General features: G+C 40.1%; 1 protein-coding gene, 1 long non-coding RNA gene and 1 pseudogene across 4 annotated transcripts in view; 2 read left to right on the top strand and 1 right to left on the bottom strand.

The window, feature by feature from the left end:
- The window catches only part of KLHL32 (kelch like family member 32), a 195,435-nt gene that overhangs the window by 31,271 nt on the left and 141,210 nt on the right, over positions 1-22,954 (top strand). For all 3 annotated transcript variants that reach the window (XR_006279876.1, XR_005291949.2, XM_038395698.2), the window contains exons 2-3: positions 17,876-17,964; positions 20,700-20,880. Coding sequence is in view for 1 of the 3 variants with exons in the window: in XM_038395698.2 (XP_038251626.1) it covers positions 17,942-17,964; positions 20,700-20,880 (204 nt within the window). In the remaining 2 variants the exon portion in view is untranslated. The remainder of the gene's footprint in view (positions 1-17,875; positions 17,965-20,699; positions 20,881-22,954) is intronic.
- On the bottom strand, positions 9,903-14,260 carry LOC122459293. The gene is made up of 3 exons (XR_006279877.1): positions 14,185-14,260; positions 13,480-13,684; positions 9,903-10,603 (listed from the first exon to the last, which is right to left on the bottom strand). It is a non-coding gene; the product is annotated as an uncharacterized LOC122459293 (long non-coding RNA).
- Positions 14,495-14,644, top strand: LOC119854133 (annotated as a pseudogene).

The raw sequence follows: 22,954 nt of genomic DNA on the forward strand, positions 1-22,954 counted from the left end.
GAATCCTTCTGCACACCACCTTTGCTTCCTGCCCTCAATGTATTCCTGAATTTTGAGCCAACTAGGGCCAAATCCTGCAGCTGCAAGTGATTATTGTGTAAATACATTTTTAGATAATAATTATTGGAAGAAATAATCAATAGAAAAAGATTAATCAAGACGATAGAGATGAAAGTTTTATTCCCCCCAAAATAAAAGCATTACTGTTCAACAGAAAGCACTCTAAAATGTAGTGCATGGCTGGGAGAGAGTCCCATACAAACACAGGGATTGCAGAAATCAGCAGATAGGACAATCCATATCCCAACCAGAGTGACATGGGCTTCATGCCTCCTTATCCGTAGCTCTGGTGCTTGCAGCATTTGAAATTTTTTGATGGCTAAAAAAAATGCTAAAAATGAATACCTTTCAGGTAGATTGCCAGTCCCAAAAGAAGGAAACTGCAGAATAGCAACTACTGAGGATGTGGTGGTTGAACTTCTTGAGCTCAGAGATTTTGCATATCCTAGATTCCAATCTCTGTTTTGTTAGGTAGTAACTGCTACCCACAAGGAATGTTAGGAAAGTAACACACATCAGCCCTGATCTTGTCCTTGTTTTTGTTAGACTGAGAGTTGCAGTTTCACAGCAATGGTATGAGATGATTCTTGCTGAGCAAATGGCTTCCTTCATGACAATGTTTATTTCTTTTATAACAATTTATTTTATAAAGGGGGCGATTATTGCCGGTCTGAATGTCTGATGAAATGTTTAACTACAGTAGAACATATCAATGTTTTCATGTCCTCTTTGTGCACATTCATTACCGTGCAGCCTTTAATTTCCTGTGCCTTTCCTGATAGAAAAATAGTATGTAATCTTAATTCTGGTATTTCCGAAATTGAGTGCTTGATTTTGCAACCTTAGTGTGTGTGTGTGTGTGTGTGTGTGTGTGTGAATTCCTAGCTGCTTAAAAAAAGCAAACTGAAAAAACAAATTCCATCATATGGCATTGTAATGAGACCCACATGGACATCAGCAACGTTAGAAACTTTAGATTCACCACCAATTACTAAAGGAGTAAATTATAGCAGTAGTAGGTTGTCATCTATGTGGTTCATCATTACAGGGGAATGAGAGACACTTTACCTATGGGTTCATAGATAGTTGCTAACAGTCTGGTAATGGTGAGACTCGGGAGTCCTGGGTTCCATTCCAGACTCTGTGGCTCACACTCATCTGCCCATTTCCCCCTAATATGTCCCTGTCTCAATCCTATCTCCTCCCCACCCATCTCCTCATCGCAGGCCCATTCTCCTCACCTAGCTAATCCCAGTCTCCACTCCTCAGGCTTCTCATCTCAGTTTGCCTCATTGGTCAGCTAGTCCCAGGTTTCCCCCTCCTGGCCTCCTTGTCTGCTCTGAGTCCTTCCAACCTTCCCTATTAGCTCCAAGTCCTATCTCCTGTCTGTCTCCTTCTTCTAGTCTTCTGTTTCTCCCTTGCTTCTCAGATGATCTCAGCACACCTTCCACCAGTCATTTGGCTCCTAGTCCTCTCACCCAACTCCGTCACTGGCTTTCATTCCCAACATCTACTCCCAGTCCCACTCACCATCACTCCAGTCCAGTCTTACCAAGCTCCTTTTCCTATGCATGCCCCCCTCACCAAAAAAAGAAAAAAACAACAAAAAAAATACAAAAGAATTTGAAGAGCAACTACCAAAAGACACAAAAACAAACAGCAACAGTTTTAAGTATATCAGAAGCAGGAAACCTGCCAAACAATTAGTAGGGCCACTGGATAATCAAGGTGATAAGGAGCACTCAAGGAAGACAAGGACATTGTGGAGAAGTTAAATGAATTCATTGCATTGTCTTCACTGCAGAGGATGGTGAGGGAGTTTTCTACACCTGAGCCAGACTTTTTAGGTGACACACTTGAGGAACTGTCCCATAGTAAGATGTCAATAGAGAAGGTTTTGAAATAGTAATAAGTCACCAGGATCAGATGGTATTCACCCAAGTATTCTGAAGGAACTCAAATATGAAATTTCAGAACTACTAACTATGGTATGTAACTTATCCCTTACGTTAGCCTCCATACGAAATGGCTGGAATGTGGCTAATGTAATGCTGATTTTTAAAAAATGCTCCAGATGTGATCCTGGCAATTTTACTGGCCAGTAGGCCTAACTTCAGTACCAGGCCAATTGGTTGAAACTATAGTAAAGAACAGAATTATCAGACACATAGACTAACATGATATGTTGTTGACTCTTCCCCATGGCTTTTGTAAAGGAAATCATGCCTCACCAATCCATTAAAATTCTTTGAGGGGGTCAATATGCATGTGGACAAGGTGATCTAGTTGATAGTGTACCTGGATTTTCAGAAAGCCTTTGCCATTGTCCCTCACCAATGGCTCTTAATCCTACTAAGCAGTGATGAGATCAGAGGGAAGGTCCTCTCGTGGATCAGTAACTAGTTAAAGGATACAAAATAAATGGTCAGTTTTCCCAATGGAAAGAGATAAATAGTGGGGTCCCCCAAGGATCTGTTCTGGGACCTGTACAACATATTTATAGATGATCTGGAAAAAGGGGTTAACAGTGAAGTGGCAGAGTTTGCAAATACTCAGTTACTCAAGATGGCTAAGTCCAAGGTTGACTGCAAAGAGTTACAAAGGGATCTCACAAACCTGGGTGACTGAGCCAGAAAAGGGCACATGACATTCAATTTCATAAATGCAAAGTAATGCACACTGGAAAACATAATCCCAGTGATACATATGAAATTGTCTAAATTAGCTGATATCACTCAAGAAAGAGATCTGGGAGTCAAAATTTGATCTGGGTGTTCCCCCATATGTAGGGAGGGGCAGCTTGGCCAAATGATGGTGTGATCTGGAACACATGGAGTTAGCCCCTGCACAACAGAACACATGGGAGTCTGCTGAGAACTCAACCACGGCAGCACTGGCTCATGCAATACAAAGAGAGAGGGCAGAATCCCAGGTTGAGGGAAACGTGGGACGAAGGAGGTGTGTGTGGGGACAGGAATCCCCCCTCACCTCACCTCCTCCAAAACATTTGAATTGGTGCTGCCTACATGTAGGAGTTATGAGGGAATGGAGCATGCTCAATTGCTCTGTGGGGTTGTAACATGCTCTGTATAGTTAGCACTAGGAGGTAGGAGATGCTTGACCATGCTCAGTAAGTATAGAATCTTAGATTTTGACATCTTAAAATCTCTGAAGTCTCCACTTTAGTATGTGTGAACCGCAGTTTTTTCCCTCGGAGGCTTATAACTGGCTACGTTTGGGTAGATTTTCATAGGGATGGCGCCAGAGACATCTCTGACACAAAGACACCCGCTGCTAATTTTCAAGTCCCTCTTCCAAGCATGGAGTCACTAGAGATTTCCAAAGAAAAGGTTACCAGAATTTGTTAGCATGGGCAAAACAATGTATTTTGTCCTAGCGTCATTCTCAGAAACAGATGAACTATTTTGGCTGAAAATTTTCCACAGATACTCAGCATGAGGCAGGTGTAACATTTCAACCCAAATGGTTAAAGTCTAGCAAAGTTACAAGGAGCTGAAAACCGAGTCTTATAATGGTGCGGGTCAGGTAACCTAAATAGGTGGTGTGATCAGCCCCACCTGCAATATAAACTTAATGTATCAGAAATCTATTATTAATCTACTAACAAAAAGATACAAAAAAACCACAACCCAACCTCCATAAAGTACAGCTTCTTATAGCACTCAGGGCCTAATGTTTAAAATAGGTTATCACATCTGGGTGGACTTATCTGAGTAAAAGTGCTCAGATACCATAGTTGTGGGGGCTATGCAAATATCTGTACAGGTGTTTCTGCAAGGGTTATGTCAGGGTTTAGGATGCCTTGTTGTAATTTTCAGTATCTTTACCACCAACCATAGGTGAAAAGGAAGAACTAAACATAGTGTTAGCTAACTTTTGAATTCAGTGGGACAGTCTTCTCCCTTGGAGGCTTTATTTTATTGGTCATCTTTGATTTGTATCTCCTTCCAATCTGCTTTAATGGCTTCTACTCCAATCAGTAAACTTTGGAAAGCTGTTGCACCCTGTAAATTGTCACTAGTAAGGTCTTATTTGAATTGTGGGATGATTGTCAAATAATTGTGGCCGAGTTACGGAAAATCGTAGAAAAGTAATAATGGACCTTTATTAATTGCGGTAATTTGGAAAAGCCAGGAAAGACATACTTAAGAGAAATTTGCTGGAACAATATCAACACTGAAGTATTAAGTTATGCCTGCTGACTTTTTTGGTAGCTAGACATTTTCATGCAACTATATTGCAGTCATTAATGCGTGGGGCTGATGGCCCAATCCCAGCCACTGTCAGCAAGGATAAATGGGATTCTACTGAACTAATGGGGGAAACAAGTATATTGCAAACCTCAAAATCTAGCAAATGGGCAGTGGAGGCTGGCATCATGGGTCAATCAGAAGAAAACCTCAGTAGCTAATGAGAGATCATACGTACAGTGGGGATTGACTGTAAACGGCCAATAAAGTGAATACAAGAAGCTTATGTTTGATGGGAGAAAGAAGTGGTAGCTAGTGGAGATATTCAAAAGGGAGCAGGGGGTGTCGTGGTCAGTGATGGACTAGCAAAAGGATCTTTGCAGCAACGTTTTGAGTGGCTGTGAGTGGGGCGAGATTGCATTTATCAAGACCAGAGAAAAGGATGTTGCAGTTAAGATGTGATGAGAGCTTGGAGAAGAATTTTAGCTGTGTGGATAGACAAAGACCATGTCTTAAAAAATAATATGCAACTGGCAAGATTTAGACATAACCTGGTGTGATGACCAAGAGAAAGGTCTGAGTCGATGATGCCTGAGTGACATTAGAATGGTAGTGTTTTCCACTGTGATCTAGAGAGGAGGAAGCAGGGATGAGATGGGTGGTGAAAGATTAGGAGCTCTATTTTAGCAATATTTAGTTTGAGAGTAGCATTTAAACCATCTTTAAAAAAGGGAAGAAGGAGGATCCTGGGAACTACAGGCCGGTCAGCCTCACCTCAGTCCCTGGAAAAATCATGGAGCAGGTCCTCAAAGAATCAATCCTGAAGCACTTAGAGGAGAGGAAAGTGATCAGGAACAGTCAGCATGGATTCACCAAGGGAAGGTCATGCCTGACTAATCTAATCGCCTTTTATGATGAGATTACTGGTTCTGTGGATGAAGGGAAAGCAGTGGATGTACTGTTTCTTGACTTTAGCAAAGCTTTTGACACGGTCTCCCACAGCATTCTTGTCAGCAAGTTAAGGAAGTATGGGCTGGATGAATGCACTATAAGGTGGGTAGAAAGCTGGCTAGATTGTCGGGCTCAACGGGTAGTGATCAATGGCTCCATGTCTAGTTGGCAGCCGGTGTCAAGTGGAGTGCCCCAGGGGTCGGTCCTGGGGCCCGTTTTGTTCAATATCTTCATAAATGATCTGGAGGATGGTGTGGATTGCACTCTCAGCAAATTTGCGGATGATACTAAACTGGGAGGAGTGGTAGATACGCTGGAGGGGAGGGATAGGATACAGAAGGACCTAGACAAATTGGAAGATTGGGCCAAAAGAAATCTAATGAGGTTCAATAAGGATAAGTGCAGGGTCCTGCACTTAGGATGGAAGAATCCAATGCACCGCTACAGACTAGGGACCGAATGGCTCGGCAGCAGTTCTGCGGAAAAGGACCTAGGGGTGACAGTGGACGAGAAGCTGGATATGAGTCAGCAGTGTGCCCTTGTTGCCAAGAAGGCCAATGGCATTTTGGGATGTATAAGTAGGGACATAGCGAGCAGATCGAGGGACGTGATCGTTCCCCTCTATTCGACACTGGTGAGGCCTCATCTGGAGTACTGTGTCCAGTTTTGGGCCCCACACTACAAGAAGGATGTGGATAAATTGGAAAGAGTACAGCGAAGGGCAACAAAAATGATTAGGGGTCTAGAGCACATGACTTATGAGGAGAGGCTGAGGGAGCTGGGATTGTTTAGTCTGCAGAAGAGAAGAATGAGGGGGGATTTGATAGCTGCTTTCAACTACCTGAAAGGGGGTTTCAAAGAGGATGGCTCTAGACTGTTCTCAATGGTAGCAGATGACAGAACGAGGAGTAATGGTCTCAAGTTGCAATGGGGGAGGTTTAGATTGGATATTAGGAAAATCTTTTTCACTAAGAGGGTGGTGAAACACTGGAATGCGTTACCTAGGGAGGTGGTAGAATCTCCTTCCTTAGAGGTTTTTAAGGTCAGGCTTGACAAAGCCCTGGCTAGGATGATTTAACTGGGACTTGGTCCTGCTTTGAGCAGGGGGTTGGACTAGATGACCTTCTGGGGTCCCTTCCAACCCTGATATTCTATGATTTGGTGATAAGTATTTCTTTGCAGTTTTGTTTGTTTGTTAAGAATGTACAAAGTCCAGTGTCTCTGAATGCAGAAAGAATCAAATAATAGGAAACAGCTTCCTTTGCTTACAAGTACTAAGAATGCTCTTTTCAGCCTGCACCTGTCCCAAAAACCTCTCCCTAAGCTTCTTGTATAATCACACACTGATTTCAGCTGCTCCTTCTCTTGCCAGCTCTTCCAGTTTTTTGTGTGTTTTGCCTTCCCTCCCTGCCAACATGGTCGTAGATTTCTGGGCAGGCTATTGGGCTTTATTTTAGATATGGCCCTGTAAGATAGTTATATGAAACACTTAAGTGCTTTTCACTCCTAATCTCTCGGAGGTTTGTGATCCAAGCAGTCACCATTACCTCTCAGCACAACAGGAGTAAAAAAAACAAACAAAAAAAACCACTTTTTTTTTTAAACTCATAAATGATCATGAATAAGTACTTGGGGGTTAAAAAAAAAAAAACCCAAACAAACAAAAACCCTAGTAGTAGCAGAGTTTCATCCTCTTTCACAGCTTGGGGTTTGTCTACAGGAGTGTCACTCTGTGGTCTCAAGAGCCCTCTCTAACCTCAGTCACCTACCACAACCAATCCAGGTCTTTTTCACCATCACCAGGCTTTATTATAGTTTATTTACAATCAGTAGCCAGCTTCCCTACTTGCTTCTGGGGCAGGATATACTAGTAGCAGCTGCCAGTCAGTCCTGGCCTACTTCTGCCTTCCTTCAGGCTCTCTACTCGTTGTCTCCTAGCATTTCCTTCCTGTTTGTTTATATAATCCTACCTCCTAGGGCTATTTCCACCCAATTAGCCCCTCAGCTGTATCTCCATTCAGATAATTGACCTCCTCTGCTGACTGTCTTTCAATCAGAGCTCAATTAATATAAACTGGTGGGGATTTGAGTGACAGGGTGCTGAATTTGCTCCTGAGTCAGCACACTCTGTTACAAGCAAAAAGAAAAGGAGTACTTGTGGCACCTTAGAGACTAACAAATTTATTAGAGCATAAGCTTTCGTGAGCTACAGCTCACCAGGATAAAATGATTTTTAACATGTTGTAGCTGGTCAAAGTGACTCCTAGGCCTCTATGAGGTTCATCACAATTGGCCAACGTGTTAAAGTACATCCTGCCCTATGTACACTAGAATGTTAAAACATATTGAACATTTTTTAAAAAAAAACACCTTTTATTTTAGTCTAGACAAACTCTTGGTGATCCCTTGAAATAGACTCTTATAACATTCTAGAGGAAGCCAAACATGTCATGTTTGGTGTAAACAACTTATTTTTATTAATGGAGATGAAGTGAACTATCATCATCACACTTTTCCAATTCATACTATTCAAATGTGAGGCCAAGTTTTACTTTGACTTGTTAATGTGTAAAAACCTCAAATTGACTTGTTTTCAGTAGGATTTTACCTCATCAAGTGTTAGCTAGCATGATAAGAATGTGCCTTTTCCGTAGTGCGGATGCATCTGTAGAGATCAGAGCAAACTCTCAGTTCAGGTAACTCCCAGATGTTTTGTTTTTGTATGTAGTCTGGGTAAAGTGAAGTACACTCAGTTCTGCCTCCTGGAGGTATGTACATTTGTGAGGTATGATTCTGCCACCTAGTGGCTATGCAAGGTCATTGGTAAACAGTGCACAGGCATGGAATAACAGCCATTGGCATTTAGAGCCTCTTCTTTGTTTGACTGATGTATTTAAAACAAAACAAAACTTTTCTGAATGGCAGAATTGCAGGGGTATTTTAAAATGCTTGAGGAGTGTCTCCCTCTGTCTTTTTTTTTTTAAAGTATCCATTGAAATAAATACAAATCTGACACTAAAATTTAGATGCCTTTTTATTTTTGCTTCTGTGAGTACAATGAAGAGAGGAAAGTTTAAGATACTGCTACTTAAAAACCAAGATTCCACTTTTATTTACAGGGTCAATCTACTTCACTTGTAAGCAGCTACTTAAAATACTCAAGACTGTCTAGCTAATAAGAAATTCAGTTGTTTTTGTTTGTGATTGTAAGACAGAGAACTTGAAAATACTATTTACATATCAAACAGCTGTACTGTAAATACAGTAGAACCATATGATCTAAACACCAAGAAACCAGTCTCCATGTAGTGTACTATGAATCCCAAGTGAATACTTCATATAAACATTTACTATATTCTCTAGGCACTGCATATTTTTCATTTATCATAAATCACTGTAAATAAAAGCAATTGCATCATACATGGCTGTAAAAAGTAATTGCTGTGGGATTTTAAGGTAATCAATTAAAATGTTTTGGAGGTTCATAGGTCTTAGAAAGCAAGGCTGATTTAATGTATTACTGAAATCATCAGTGTTACGGAATACACATCCCTTTTTAGGGGAGTTGGTAGTGATTCCTGTATCTAATTTCTCTAACGTTTTCTTTCATAAAAGATGATCATGACATTTTACACTTTTAGAAGCTCTAGCATCTCAATATATGCAGCAGGCCTTTCAAATCTGGCAGGGAGAAAGAAAGACCTTGGGCCATAGAAGTGCCTTTTCTTTGTATAATTAAATTCTTATCAGCTTTAGCGGAGTTATAAATAGTTAAAAATCACCATTTGCTTTCTTTCACTTGCATTCCTCAGGAAAATTTTGGCAGCCTAACAAAATAACTAGACGTGAGTATTCTAAAGAGCTGGTCCCATGCCAGCAGCAGCACATACTGAATGGAGAATGCCAGGGAGTGGCAAGTGGGGGAGAGTTGGGCTGAGGGAGTCTGGCCCAATATCATATGGTCCCCCTCGGGGCCAGGCTCTTCCCCAACAAACTTCTGAGGTGGAAGGAGACATGAGAGGGAGGCCCATGCCTGGCTCTCCCAACCATCTCTTGGACCTAGCATATGGTACCAGCAGTGTTTTTCCCTATTTTAGCATAGCAGCCTTCTCCTCCTACTGGGTGATGTAGGTAGTTTTATTGATCAAGTGATAGCAGTCTGTGCAACAGCAGTGAAAGTTCAAAATTCAAACTCTGATGATGCATGATGAGGAAATTGTTACAGTTGCACATAATAGAATTTATCTTTTTCATTTAAAAAAATAAACAAGCCCCTAGAAATTACATACAAATACATTTAAGAGAATATTACTTGGGTTGCAAAGTCAAGTTCTTGAAATTTAAGAAATGAGGTTTACAGTTGCTCTAGCAACCTTAATTCTGCCTCCTTGTGCACATGCATCATAATATGGTCTTTAATTATGTGATCACATACTATTTTTTTCCACAGGACCCCTGCGTCATTCAGTGCACAGGGGGGCAGAATTAAGGTAGCATGGACAACCATTTATCTGAGTTTTTTTAACGTTGACTGCTCGACTTCGCAATTTAAATAACATTTTTCACTTTTTTTTGGATACATAATACATTAATTAGCAATATACAGTTGCCTTAAAAGTAGACAGATTTATACAAAACCATGTTATGTCTTATTTGTGGTGGTTTTGTCACATGTTCCCACTATTAGGTCTCAGCAACTCCACTAAGCACCTGGGGGAAGTGAGTCAAAAGCTTGTCTGTTTAAAATAATCTCCACTCTCCTGCTGATTTAGAATTAAGATTACTCAAATCTGGGTTTTAAATCACTGTATCTCTGAATTATCAAGGCCATTGGAAATTATGTCATGGCACAGTCAAAACTATAGTGTTATGGTTGAGAATAACTGTGGATTCATATTTACATGAAGTAAATACATTAAAGTTATTGATCTTTGGAATAACTGTAACCTGGTGAGCTTTGAGTTTATATTACATAGAAAAGCTCTACAAGCCTTCACCCATCATTGATTGGGTTTCACATACACAGATATATTTTCTTGCTAGCCTGAGACAAACAAATCTGAATAGTGTTTTGAACAAAATATGGTATGTAGACACTCAGGCACTTGAGCCCTGATCCTGATAGCACTTAAAAACATAAGTAACTTTATAGGTATAAAAGGTCCCATTACACTCACACTGAGGAATTGCACTGGGGAATTGTTATTTAGTTGAGGCAAGCGACCAAAGAAATTTTATCAGTATACAAATTATATCTAGTTGTGAAGAAAGCTGAAAAAGTAAGATTAGAAGGAAAAACCATAAAAATCAGATCCTGGTGGTACCAATGCTAATATTAATTCTTTGAATAAACAGAAGAATTTCCCCTCTTGTAAGTTATCCTGTGGAAGAGATGGAAATAAATGTAAACAAATTAGGCAAACATCTGTGTAGTTATGCATCTCAAGTCCTATTGATTTCAGTACTCTTGGATGCATTCTTTATCAGCACTGACTATGGCTTTGGTAGTAAAAGTAATATGTTTATGCCAAATTTTTCCTGTTCTTATTCCACATTAACCTTGTTTAAATGAATAGGTTTTTGTTTTGTTTTGTTTTTTAAACAGGAGGATTCAGCCCTTTGATGATATTCTGGAAACGAGTACATTTTGCATATCACAGTCCTGTTTCTAAAGCTATGTTAATGGATCTTCTATACTTGAGAATAAATGCTGAGGGGCTGGAGAGGAACCATTTAAAAGGATACTAGCAACTTAAAATCATAATTTGTAAACAAATAATTCTTTAACTACATCAATAGCAGCAAGTTATTACAAGTTAAAACAATATTTAAAAACTTAAATCACAGTCCTACAACATGGGGTGGCACAGGCAGCCACACAGAACTGTATCATCCTTCATTTTACCTCAGCCCCCTGTAGTTATATCAGGAGGAAAAAAGTGAAAAGATATAATGTCTTTTAAAAATCTTATCTGGGACTCAAAACACTAATATGTATTAATCATATGGTTATCAGATTATATTGCTATAGAGCAGAGCTAAGGTTGTTTGGGTACTTTGACTATACACTCATACATGTTTTCATTTTTTACTTTTTTTTTTTAGTTTTGAATTTCCTGGGTTTACAATGATTTTTTGGGAAAATTATAGCATCCCTTTCATGTTTTTACCCCTAACCTAATGTTCTCCCAACCTTTTATCTCCATCTTTGTTCAGTTTGTGTTTGGGAATGTTAATACGGTGGCCTGTTTTATGCACTAACCACAGTAATGAAGGAATGACAGAGAAAAAACAAAGTGTTAATTCAGTGTAACAGGAATAAGATAACTAATATAACTTAATTGTTTGATTGATAAATCTCAAATAAACTGTACATTGAAAAGAACAAAGGCAAGGATTTTCCATATATACTATGTCTAACATCTAAATTGAAGCTAGTGCTTTCCATTTGGCCTATTATTTTCCAGTCAATCTGTCCAACACAATGGAATATTCTCCTAGAGTGTTGAGATTTAGGTCACATGATGACACTTGGTTTAAGTGGAAAACTTTATCCTAGAACTCATAAACTAATGCTTTAAACCAATTTGTAATTTGAGGCAGTTAAATAGAACAGACAATATTAAGTTTTCAACCTTCGTGATGCTTAGCATTTCCTTATGTGTCAAGGAATGTTAGATTATGTAAAGATGAGAGGATATCAAATGCTAAAACTCTTAATCTAAGGGGTTTTGAAATTTGTAAGTATCAATGACATACAGGTTTTAAACGTGTTAGTTTGGAATGCTTGTTGAATGAAAGGGTTGTACCTGAATTATGGAGAATAAACTCTACAAATTCTAGATTATATGGCTAATCCAGGACAGTAAATTTGAGCTGAAAATACAAAAGTGTATGTAGGTAGCTTTAAGGCAACACTGTAAAGTAAATTCCAATCAAAACTTAATTTACCTTAAAATGTATTTAAGCCTATGGAGATTGTCCTCCTTAGATTCCAAATATCTTTTATACATTTACTATTCAATTAACAGTAATAAATAGTTAGCTAATGCTCATAAAATCTGCAAAGCAAATTTTTGTGCTGTCTCTGCAGTAGCCACTACCTCACACAGTTTGTTTTCTGGATTGTTCTGCATCAATAATATTGAAGCCAAAGCAATATCATTAACAAAAATAAAAATCATCAGCTGGTGTTAATTGGTGTGGCTCCCTGGAAGTCAGTGGAACTCTACCATTTTAAATGAGATGAAGATTTGGCCTTTTGATATTTTTAAATTTCCTTCAAAGCATAAAACAAATCAGTCTTTCATAAATGCAAAAGAACTATTGTGGAACTAAATGTTCTCAACCTATTACAATATGGCAAGCAGTAAAGAATCTGATCTTCCCATTTTAAGAGCCCACACAAGGTTTATATTTTAATCCTGAAGAACCAAATCCGCTCCCAAACAAATCTTTTAGTGTGTGGTATAGAAGGGAAGGACCTCACTGTATTATTTTTATATTCCTTTTTTCATGTTGTTAATTAGAAACATACTTGTATATAAACAGAAGTTATTTTTCATTTTCAAGTATTTATTTTTAATCTTGATACAATACTGATTAGAATAAGAGGCATATGTTTTTATAATTTCAACCCTTACCCAATTTGTCTTGTCAGAAAAGAAAAATATAAGAAAAGAGAGGAGAAAAAGTTTTCATTCTTCTTACATTGTGCTCCCTTCTTTTTGTTAGTGAATTACATTAAACAGTAAACCATATCAGTTTTTCCCTATATAAGTTATTTCCTAAATTACCAAAGTAGCATAGATCTCTTCTAGCTACTCTGTTACAGGACATTAATGGAAAAAAATTTGTATGCATGTCAAAATACCACTCTTTTTCAGTTCCCTATAACTTTTGCCAAACTTAAACCGTTCAAGCTGAGATTTTTGGTGAGGATGTCTGCTTCAGGCTGAATTTTTGGGGGGGGCAGGGGAAGAGAATTTCAGCAAAAATGATTCAGCCATTTCAAAAAATGAGTTAGGAAAAATGTTTTTTGCCTATTTATAATAGAAATTTGTTACAACTGTGTGTTGAGTAGCTCTAACACCTTATGCTTTGGAGCAAGGAGGTTGCATTGATGACAGGGATGTGCTTTTTGCTCTTCTTCTGAAAATTCACCCAAACTATAAACCTCTTCAAATCTCAGTTCCCACATGGTCAATAGAGCTGACAGAAAAATTGTTTGAAGAGTCCATCTGTACTGAGCATTCACCTGTGTGACAAATAGACTGTTTGTGTGCCATCTCCACAGAGCGACTGAACTTCTTTACAGCAGCGCTGCAAGGGTTGAGCAGGTCTTTTCCTGCAATAGCTCTTGTGGACTTCTAGTTATCTCTGTGAGGTCAGGTACAAGAAGTGACAGTAAAGAAAATGCCTTTTATTCTCCATTCTCTCTCTGCTGGCAGCGTGGAAGAGTCCTGTGGGGGGGAAAAACCCAGTGTGTGTTCATGTAATTAAAGACTGTATCATCTGTGACAAAGTTCCACCTCTGCCTTGGTGGGTCCTGCACCCACGGGCAGATTTGCTCACCTCAGAGATTCACAGCAGCCCTCAGTTTGGCCACTTCTGCTAGTGGCTCAAACCAGCCGTTCACTCAGCTAACCTCATCACTGGCCAGCGTGGGGAAAAGGAGGGAGAACAATCCCCGCTGTCTCTGCTGGTCCACCGAGTGGGTCAGTGAACAGGCCAGAGACCTTCCCCTCTGGTGGTACCCACAGTCCAGGTCAACTCCTCCTATATCCAATAGGGAGTTGGGGAGATGGGTGGGTGGGAACACAGGCTCACCTTCTACTCCGGGTTCCAGCCTAGGGCCCTGTGGATCACAGCTGTGCAGTGTTTAATGTAACACCTGTGTGATAGCTACAACTCCCTGGGCTACTTCCCCATGACCTCTTCCCAACACTTTCTGTGTCCTCACCAAAGGCCCTTCCTTCTCATGCCAGATAGTGTTTTACACCTCAGTCCTCCAATAGCATGCTCTCTCTCTCTCAGCTCCTTGTGCAGCCCCCACTGACTGAAATGAGGTCCTTTTTAAACCAGGTGCCCTGATTAGCCTGCCTGTCTGTCTTAATTGATTCTAGCAGCTTCTTAATTGGCTCCAGGTGTTCTAATTAACCTGTCTGCCTTAATTGGTTCCAGTACATTTCTGATTATTCTGGAACTACCCCTGTTACCTTATCCAGGGAAAAAGGGACCTGCTTAACCTGGGGCTAATATATCTGCCTTCTATACTTACCTGGCAGGGGAGATACATGATCACAAAGATGGTTTTCCCAGGGTGAGGCTCATCCATTGCACTGTGGGTGTTCTGATCCCTGCGATTTCCCCAAATCTGCAAAATTTGTGGTAATGGGGGACTGCATTCACACTCTCCCCTAACACTCGGTTTAAAAAAAAATCACTCTCTTGTAGCCATCTGGCCTGACCCTGTCACACATCATACATGAGCAAAAGGGCTTTTCTGGCATTTCCTAACTTTGGAGTATTTGATTTTTGTGAACTTAACATTCTTTTAATGTAGGGTTTTTTAAAATGTAATATAAATATACTTGAATGTGAGACTAATTTTACATGCAAGTATACAGTTCAGTTCATTACACTCTTAAGGCTAAATTAGGTTACGTTTGTTTTAAAACGTTCCAGGATGACCTGTAGTTTGGAATAAAGTGTTGCCTTTAGGACACTGCTCTTATTAAGGGATGATGCGACACTGCATTGCCTCAGGGGAAACTCTGCTTTGCTGCACCAGTCCAGTCTAGGCCTAGTACAGTGGGGAGGTATGGGAGGAGGCAGAGAGATCCCTACTCTCTTGTTGCCACTGTGCCTCAAGAGGGGATAGGAACAGCAATTCTGTCTGGTCTTTAGACAGCACATGCAAGGTGGGAGGAAGAAGACTTCTTGTGTCTCCCCTGCCCCCACTACATACATAAGTAAGGTCTAGGCAGAATCTGGCCCTTAGATAATGTATCATGAAGAAATCATAATGCAGGTGAACAGGAGCTATAATATTCAATTTGAGTTAGGGACAGTGCTTAATTTGTAATGAAAGAGCTGCTGGGGCTCAAGAAATTAGGTGCCAGGGCTCAGACAATTTTTTTTTACTTTCATAACTGATGCAGCAAACCCAGAGGTACCAGGGCTATGAACTGCCAAACCTGGAGGTGCTGCAGTTCAAGCCTTGGCACAAATCAAGCAATGGTTGGGGGCAGAATTAGGTCCAAAATGAACATAAGCAAACCACTTTCTTCTGTTTTCTCCTGCTTAATTTCTTTGATAATGTCACAGATAGATGCTGGTGGTATCAAAATATATTGTCTTGGAAGCATGTGATAACAGAAGCATCAGATTGTGGCATCAGTGACTAAATCAGGCAGCAGGAGGAAGGTCTAATATCAGAGAGAGCAGATTTTACGCATGCGCGCATGCACGCACACACACATGGGTAATTCACAGTGATAGAAAAGGAAAAAAAATATTATGGCTTGATGAGCTATTTACTTCTGGGAGACTTCTGCACCAAGAAACTCTGCACCTAATATTTTAAAATTCTGCACATTTTGTCAAAATAACACAATATAATCATGCCAGTTTCAATTATTTTGGTAATTTATTTTAAAATACCTATCAGCACCTATGTAGCAATACAGACAACAAAAAAGATTCAGGAATGTTTTATGACAAATAGATTCCCTACTAGGCGTATTATTACAAAACTGAGTTATAATTCCTTTAAACTATAATGTAGGAACTATTTTCAACTGTGCATGTGCAGAATTCAGAAGCAGTGCAAAGGCTGAGGGGACTCAGGGATAATGGAGGAGCTGAAGGAGAGAGAAGTAATTGCTGGGAAGGAGACTGAGTGTGAAATTGGAGGGTTGTTGGATGTGGGTGGGAGAAGTATGGAATGGGGTTTTTTGGGAGGGATTGTTAGGGATCCTCCACCATGCAGACCCTGGCTGACCACTAGTCTTTCTCATTCAGTCACCCATTTCCGCCTGTCCCTGCATCCCTATTCAGTTCCCCCTCCCCCCATGAGGCCCTGCACCCCCTCCTTCCTGTCCCCATGTGGCCCGGCACCCCATGTGTCCCTCCCACATCCCCATATGTCCCTGTACCCCCACTCCAATTCAGCCCCTGCCCAAGTCTGTGATCCTCCAAGCAGCCCCATGTGCCCCACGCTGTCTGACCCCCGCCCCATATTCCATGCCTCCTGACCTGGTCTCATGAGTAGAGCACTGTGAGGAAGGCAACTTCTTTTTTTCCCTGTCCAGAGCTGGGGCTGGCCCAGGAGTGGCTGTTCTTTTCTGGCACCACAGAGGCCCCTGGTGGGCAAAAGGTGTAACTGCAGCAACTTTCCTGCAGGATGTATTTTCTGCGGGGGGGAAGGGGGATTCTGCACAACCCATGAATTCTGCACATGCACAGTGGTGCAGAATTCCCTCAGGAGTAGCTATTGGAAGGAGAATAATGTGCTATCTGTAATAGTTTGCCAAAGTTTGGAAGTGGTTCTATCTATTCTAATGTACTTAGATGCTTCAGTTCAAGTTGTCATATAAATTATGTTTGTTATAGTTAATCCTCAAGGTGTTTTTTAATGTAATAGGTTGTCATAAAGAGGATGATGATCAGTTTTGTTCTCTCTGAGGGTAGGACAAGAATAAGCAGTTTAGTTTACAGCAAGGGAGATCTAGGTTGGATATTGGAAAATCTTTCCAGCTATACATTTAGTTAAGCACTGGAACTGGTTATCTAGGAGATTATGAAATCCCCATCATTGGAGGGTTTTAAGAACAGGTTAGACAAAACACCTGTCAAGGATGATCTAGGTTGACTCAATCCTGCCTCTTGTTGTTCATTCCAACTCTATATGTCTATGATTCTGTGGATATAAATTGAAGAGCAGGATGAAGATTAGTTGTAGCCTATAGATCAACAACATTCTCATCTCATCACGTTTGTTTGGTTTATTTCCATACAGGTTTATATTGGTGAAAAGTTTTTCTTTGCTTTAACAGCCAATACTTCAGTGTTTTGCTAAAGCGAGTTAGCCAGTGAGCTTTTACAATAATAAATAACTAATTTGTAATTACACACCTGGTGGGCAGTGGTGGAAAGTAATACAGACAGCGCTCTGAATAGGGGTTAGTGCAGAGCCCCACTAACCTTGGGAGGACCTTTACAATGGATTTTATCTGTGGATATGTAATCCATCCATAGCTTCTGGTGGGCAGGGAGAGTATGCACATTGAACCATTCTAAGTGGCCCTGCCTGCCAGCCAGCCAACTCTGCAGGCTCGTATTGCACTGGCTAGTCTGCACTGCCTCCCCACCTTGTTTGGGTAATATGCCTCCCTAGTGTCAGGGAGGGAGCATGCCTGTGATTTCAGTGACTGCAGTTGTCACTTGGGCTTATGTGGGAAGTGCTGGGGAAGAAAAGAGGGGAGGAAGTTATCTCTAGGCCAGGGTCAATCTAGCCAATAACGTTTTGTAACAAGGATGGACAAAAAATGTTGAATTTGAGTTTGGCCTCCTAAAAGTTTTGACCTTTAAGGCTAAGTTTGCCTTTGCTTCAAATTTTAATATACCTTCTCTCTGTCTGTCTTTTTTAGCTGTAATGTTTTCTTCTTCCTCCACAAGATCTTAAGTATTGAGATTCTGAAGAACAAACGTGAAGGATGCCATCTGAGAGGTGCCTCAGGTATGGTACTTTAAAACAGTGCAGGATGTCATTGTCATTTAGCATGGTGTTCACTGAAGCATTAGTCATCATATGATGCCTTAACAAAAGCATTCATTTAACACCTGCATCTCCAAATTATAACCTGGAAGAGATTGCTTTAAGAGTTGCTGTTGCCATTATCATGAACAACATGAAGCATGAATGAGACAGTAGTAATTTACTTGAACGCCACAATCCTCTCCAGTTCCCCGTTGTTTCTCATTCTTTATGTCCTTGTCTACGTTAGGAGTTTGCCCGTGGGCATTTTCAATGCCAGTGCATGCCCAAAGTGTAGACAAAAAAACCCTTGGAGTCAGTGAGGTTGTGCACTGCTGCAGCCATAACGGTGGCTGGCAACTGTTTGCTGTGATTGGGGCACTTTCCCAATGGCCATCTATAAGAAGGCTGCAAAGCATTCTTATTCATGCACTTCCTCTTCTTGCCCTTCCAAAGTTCTCATTTCCATTTTTCCTTATCTATTTGACACCTCAGTCTGTTTCTCTCTTGTTTATGCTTCTTACTGACTACTTTACTTAAGGAAATAATTATTATTTAATTCATTTTGGGAATGTTTGCACAGAAGGTACTATACAAAATATATCCATGCTATGGAATTTCTGCAGGATCGAACACCAGCCTGGTTCCCTGGAGGCTGCTCTATTTCATTCCCACTGCCTACATCTCACTGGGACCAACTTGGCAGTGGTATCCCACGATACATCCTTTCTCTCTGCCTTGACCCCAACACCGGAAGATTCCCTCAGACATGGGGGATAATGAACTGCCTAGATCTACTATGCTTATGGCCACTTTGTACTCACAGAATAGTACAAAATGGCACAGTGTGCCTGTGAATCAAAGCTCTCGTGTTTATAACTTTCAGTTGAAACTGTCCATAATGAACATACAGATGTACATACCATGCAACTATGTAAGTATGTGGTTGTAATCAGAAAAATTACTAAAAGTTGAGGTTGGTGCATTACAAATATTTGCTCCTTTTGATTCCAACTCTGCTGAGTTTATGGACAAAATCAGTGTTTTATTTCTGTTAGAAATGGGAAAGGAGGATGCACGTGACCGAACTGTCTTCTATTGTTCCTCAAGCATCAGTAACAGAATTGCTGGTTTTGCTTTGGTTCCAGGTTCCTTATTGTTGGTGCTGAAGAATGAACCTGAAAAAACACAATTGGATTTTTCTTTTTCAGTTGTCAGGTTGAACTTAAGCACTGACTGCTTAAAATAATAAATCTTGACTGGACTTAGTGAATTTCCTATGGAAGTTACAGAAAGGAAATAAATGTAAAACAGCAAGAAATCACTTTTACAGGATTGTCTTTCCTGACAACTGTACTTTTTTATATATAAATAGGATTCCACAAGCGGAATAGTCAGAAATTATTTTGCACTTATTTCTTTGGTGTGAAACTAAATAAAGGACTAGCCTCTCAGCTGGTATAAATTCATATACAATTCCCATGATTTAGCCCAGCAGAGGATCTGGCCAGTTCTATGTGGATTTTTTTTATTTCTCCATTCCATGTATTTATTATTTTTTATATACATATGATCTGGTTTTCCTTTCAGTTTCCTGGAGTGGAGGAGACTTGGATCAGACAGATCTAGGCAGGGAAGCACAGAAGCTCAGGGACTTCTTGTGCTCAGCTCCATGGCTTTGTCCAAACACCAGGGAGTTATTTAGAGGAGATGTTTTTTGCAAAAGCACCTGTATCGGTCCTCAGCACCATGTAAGAGTCACCTGAGCCCTTAACACAAATCACCAAGTAGCCATCTGCAACTTTAAGTTACAGTTATTCTGAATTGGGTTTAAAGAAGCAACCTAAAGGTGAAAGACTCTAGTCTCTTATTTATTCCTCAGCCATCTAGCCCCTACTTATTTGTTTTAAAATATGCTCATATTTTAAAGTGAAAATGTAGCAAAAGTTGATAGCAAATGACTAATTATTGGTTGAAACCACGTTTATAATATTACCAAGGAATAATGGAATAGTATGTTCTGTTGCTTTGACACCTTATATTACAGGTATTATCTGAAAAGTAATAGTAAAAAAAATGAACATTTTGATATCACATATCTGTTGCTTGTGAGGCTTTAGAGTCATATCTGCTTTTTTTTTAGTGACAATTTTAACTAATCGGAACTACTTTTTACCTCCATTAGTTCAGCTGAACCAGCATTGCTAAGGAAAAATTAGATGGAATCTCTTCTGGCTTGCACAGCAGAATTCTTTACAAAGTACTACTAGTAGAAACTGTTTTTGGTGATAATACGTGAGCCAGACAATTTGTAGAGTTGGTTACATGAATGTTCAATATTCCTTTCTACTAATATATTAATTTAGGCCACTTTGGTTGTTTTTCTATTGCCCTGTGAGAAGATAAAGCCCCAAACCTTTGTACTCCTCTTACTTAACACTTGTATAAATCAGGACACTGAACCTAATAGTGGAGTAAAGGAGAAAAGAATCAGGGCCTTTGAGTTGTTGTAAATCTAACATATTTTCTATCCAAAATAAGACTAAATTATGTGAAACTTTTCCTGTGCTAAACATACCACATACAAGCGTCTCTCTGTTTGGGCACAAGCTGCTTTATTTTTTTTTAACCAGAAATGTTGATCAGCATTAACTACTGAGCCTCAGAGATGGGTCTTATGTTTGTTGATAGAATCTCTTTGTTTCCTTCATTTGCAGTATTCAAGAAATGCTGACAGGTCAAAGGCTTTGCCAATCCAATTCACATAATGATGCTGTCTTGGCAGCCCTGAACCAACAAAGAAGCGATGGTATACTTTGTGACATCACCCTCATTGCAGAAGAACAGAAATTCCATGCCCATAAGGCAGTTCTTGCAGCATGCAGTGATTATTTCCGAGTAAGTTTACCTTCACATTTTCCTTCCCTTATAAAATCACTAAGAAATATGATGTAACTTCAAGAAAAAAAATGGTTGCAGGTTCCATGCTGAGCAAGTTACAATTTAAATCTGAGTCTTTGAAAAGGATGAGATTTATATTTTTTGAAATGCACATAATGTACTTTAATTGCATATCATGCTATTAAAATATCCATAATTTTTGTAAGTGTGAATATTATTTTCAATTTTTTCTAATTAAGAGTATAATTTAGTTTTTGTCTTTAATCTGGAGTCTGGACTTTTTAAGAGTGTTCTTTTAACAGAGGTATAGGGGTTTGTGTCTGTAATTTCTTAGGTTTTTAAAAAAAGCAAACTGAAAAAGTGGGAATTGCATTATGTGGCATCATATTAGAAGATAAGAGCTACCATACTGGGTCAGTATGGCCCATGTTTCCCAGTATCCTGTCTCTGACAGTGGCTCATACCAGAGCTTCAGGGGGGAGTGTAGAGAACAGGGCAATTCTAGAGTGATCCACTCCTGTCTTCCATTCCCGTGTTCTGTAGTCAGAGGTTTAGGGTTGCCCTGAGCATGGGGTTGCATCCTTGAGGTCCATCAAAGGCTATTAGCCAAGATGCTTTCTTCCATGAACTTGTATAATTCTTTTTTAAGGCTGCTTATACTTTTGGCCATTATAATTTCCCATGTCAATGAGTTCCACAGGTGCTTTGTGTGAAAAAGTACTTTCTCTTGTTTGTATTAAACTGCTGCCAATTAATTTCATTGGGTGACCCCTTTTTTTGTATTGTGGGCAATTGTGGATAACAACTCTCTAGTCACTCTTTCCACACCATTCATACTTTTATATAGTGGCATTATGATATTTTGTGTCTTATATTCTATCCATTTGCTAATATTTCCTAACCTTCTGTTAACTTTTTTTTTTTTTACCACTGTTGTGCATTAAGGAGAAATTAAGAAATTTCATATATCTATCCATGGTGACTCCAAGAACTTCTCTGTATGGTAACAGCTAATTTAGAACCCATCATTGTATATGCATAGTTAGTATTATTTTTTCCAGTGCGCATTACTTTGCACTTAGTAGTGTTGAATTTCATCTGTCATTTTGTTGCCTGGTCTCACCCAGTTTTGTGAGATCCCGTAAAAACTCCTCGCAGTCTGCTTTAGACTTTAATATCTTGAATAATTTTGTGTGATCTACAAACTTTGCCACTTTACTGTTCACTCCGTTTTCCAGATAATTAATGAGCATGTTGATGCCCACATGGATCATCATCAAGGTCTGAACTTTTAGATCTACAGCAAAGAACTATGCCCCTTGCGCTAAAGGAGTAAATAATAGAAATAGTAGGTTGTCATCTTCCACATGGACCATCACTAAGGGGGGATGGGTCACTTTACCAGAGGATTTCTCATATATTTGCTGATAGCAGTGGCATGCTGAGACTCGGGAATCTTGAAGTTCCCTTCCAGCCTTTGGAGTGGAGTTTACACTACTGGACCTCTTCTGCCTTGTTTGGATCACTTCTGCCCTGTCCCCTCCAGCCTGTCCGTGTCTCTTTCCTTCTCCTGACTCCTTGTCTCAGCACTATTCTTCTCACCTAGGTAGGCCCAGTTTCCTTGCCCAGCAAGTGCTACTTTCATCCCTTCAAACTCCCTGTCCCAGTCTTGTTGCCATTCCCAGCTCCTCACCTGTTCTCTCTCCTTTTCCCTATTGCCAGACACCCCATTCATGTTCCTCATACCCGCTGGCTCCCAGTCTCCCTTCTTATGCTCCAGATGCAATATCTGCATCCCCTCCTTCTCTGGCTCTTTTATCCTGTCTCTTTGCCCATCCAGTTTGTTCTCCTCTGGTTGCCTGTCAGATCTCCCTTGCCACACAGATTCCCGATCTCCTCATCCCCTCTCAGACTACAGTCCTAATCTCCCCCAACCCCCACAGGGTCCATGTCCCCTGTCTACTCCCCCTATGCCTGCTGCAAGTCCAGCTCTTGTCCACTCTTCATTCAAACCAAGCAGCTTCCTCTTCCATGCTCCCTCTGCATAGCTGGGGGCTCATTCAGAGCACAG

This window comes from Dermochelys coriacea, chromosome 3, assembly GCF_009764565.3.
Source record: "Dermochelys coriacea isolate rDerCor1 chromosome 3, rDerCor1.pri.v4, whole genome shotgun sequence".
NCBI lineage: Eukaryota > Metazoa > Chordata > Testudines > Dermochelyidae > Dermochelys > Dermochelys coriacea.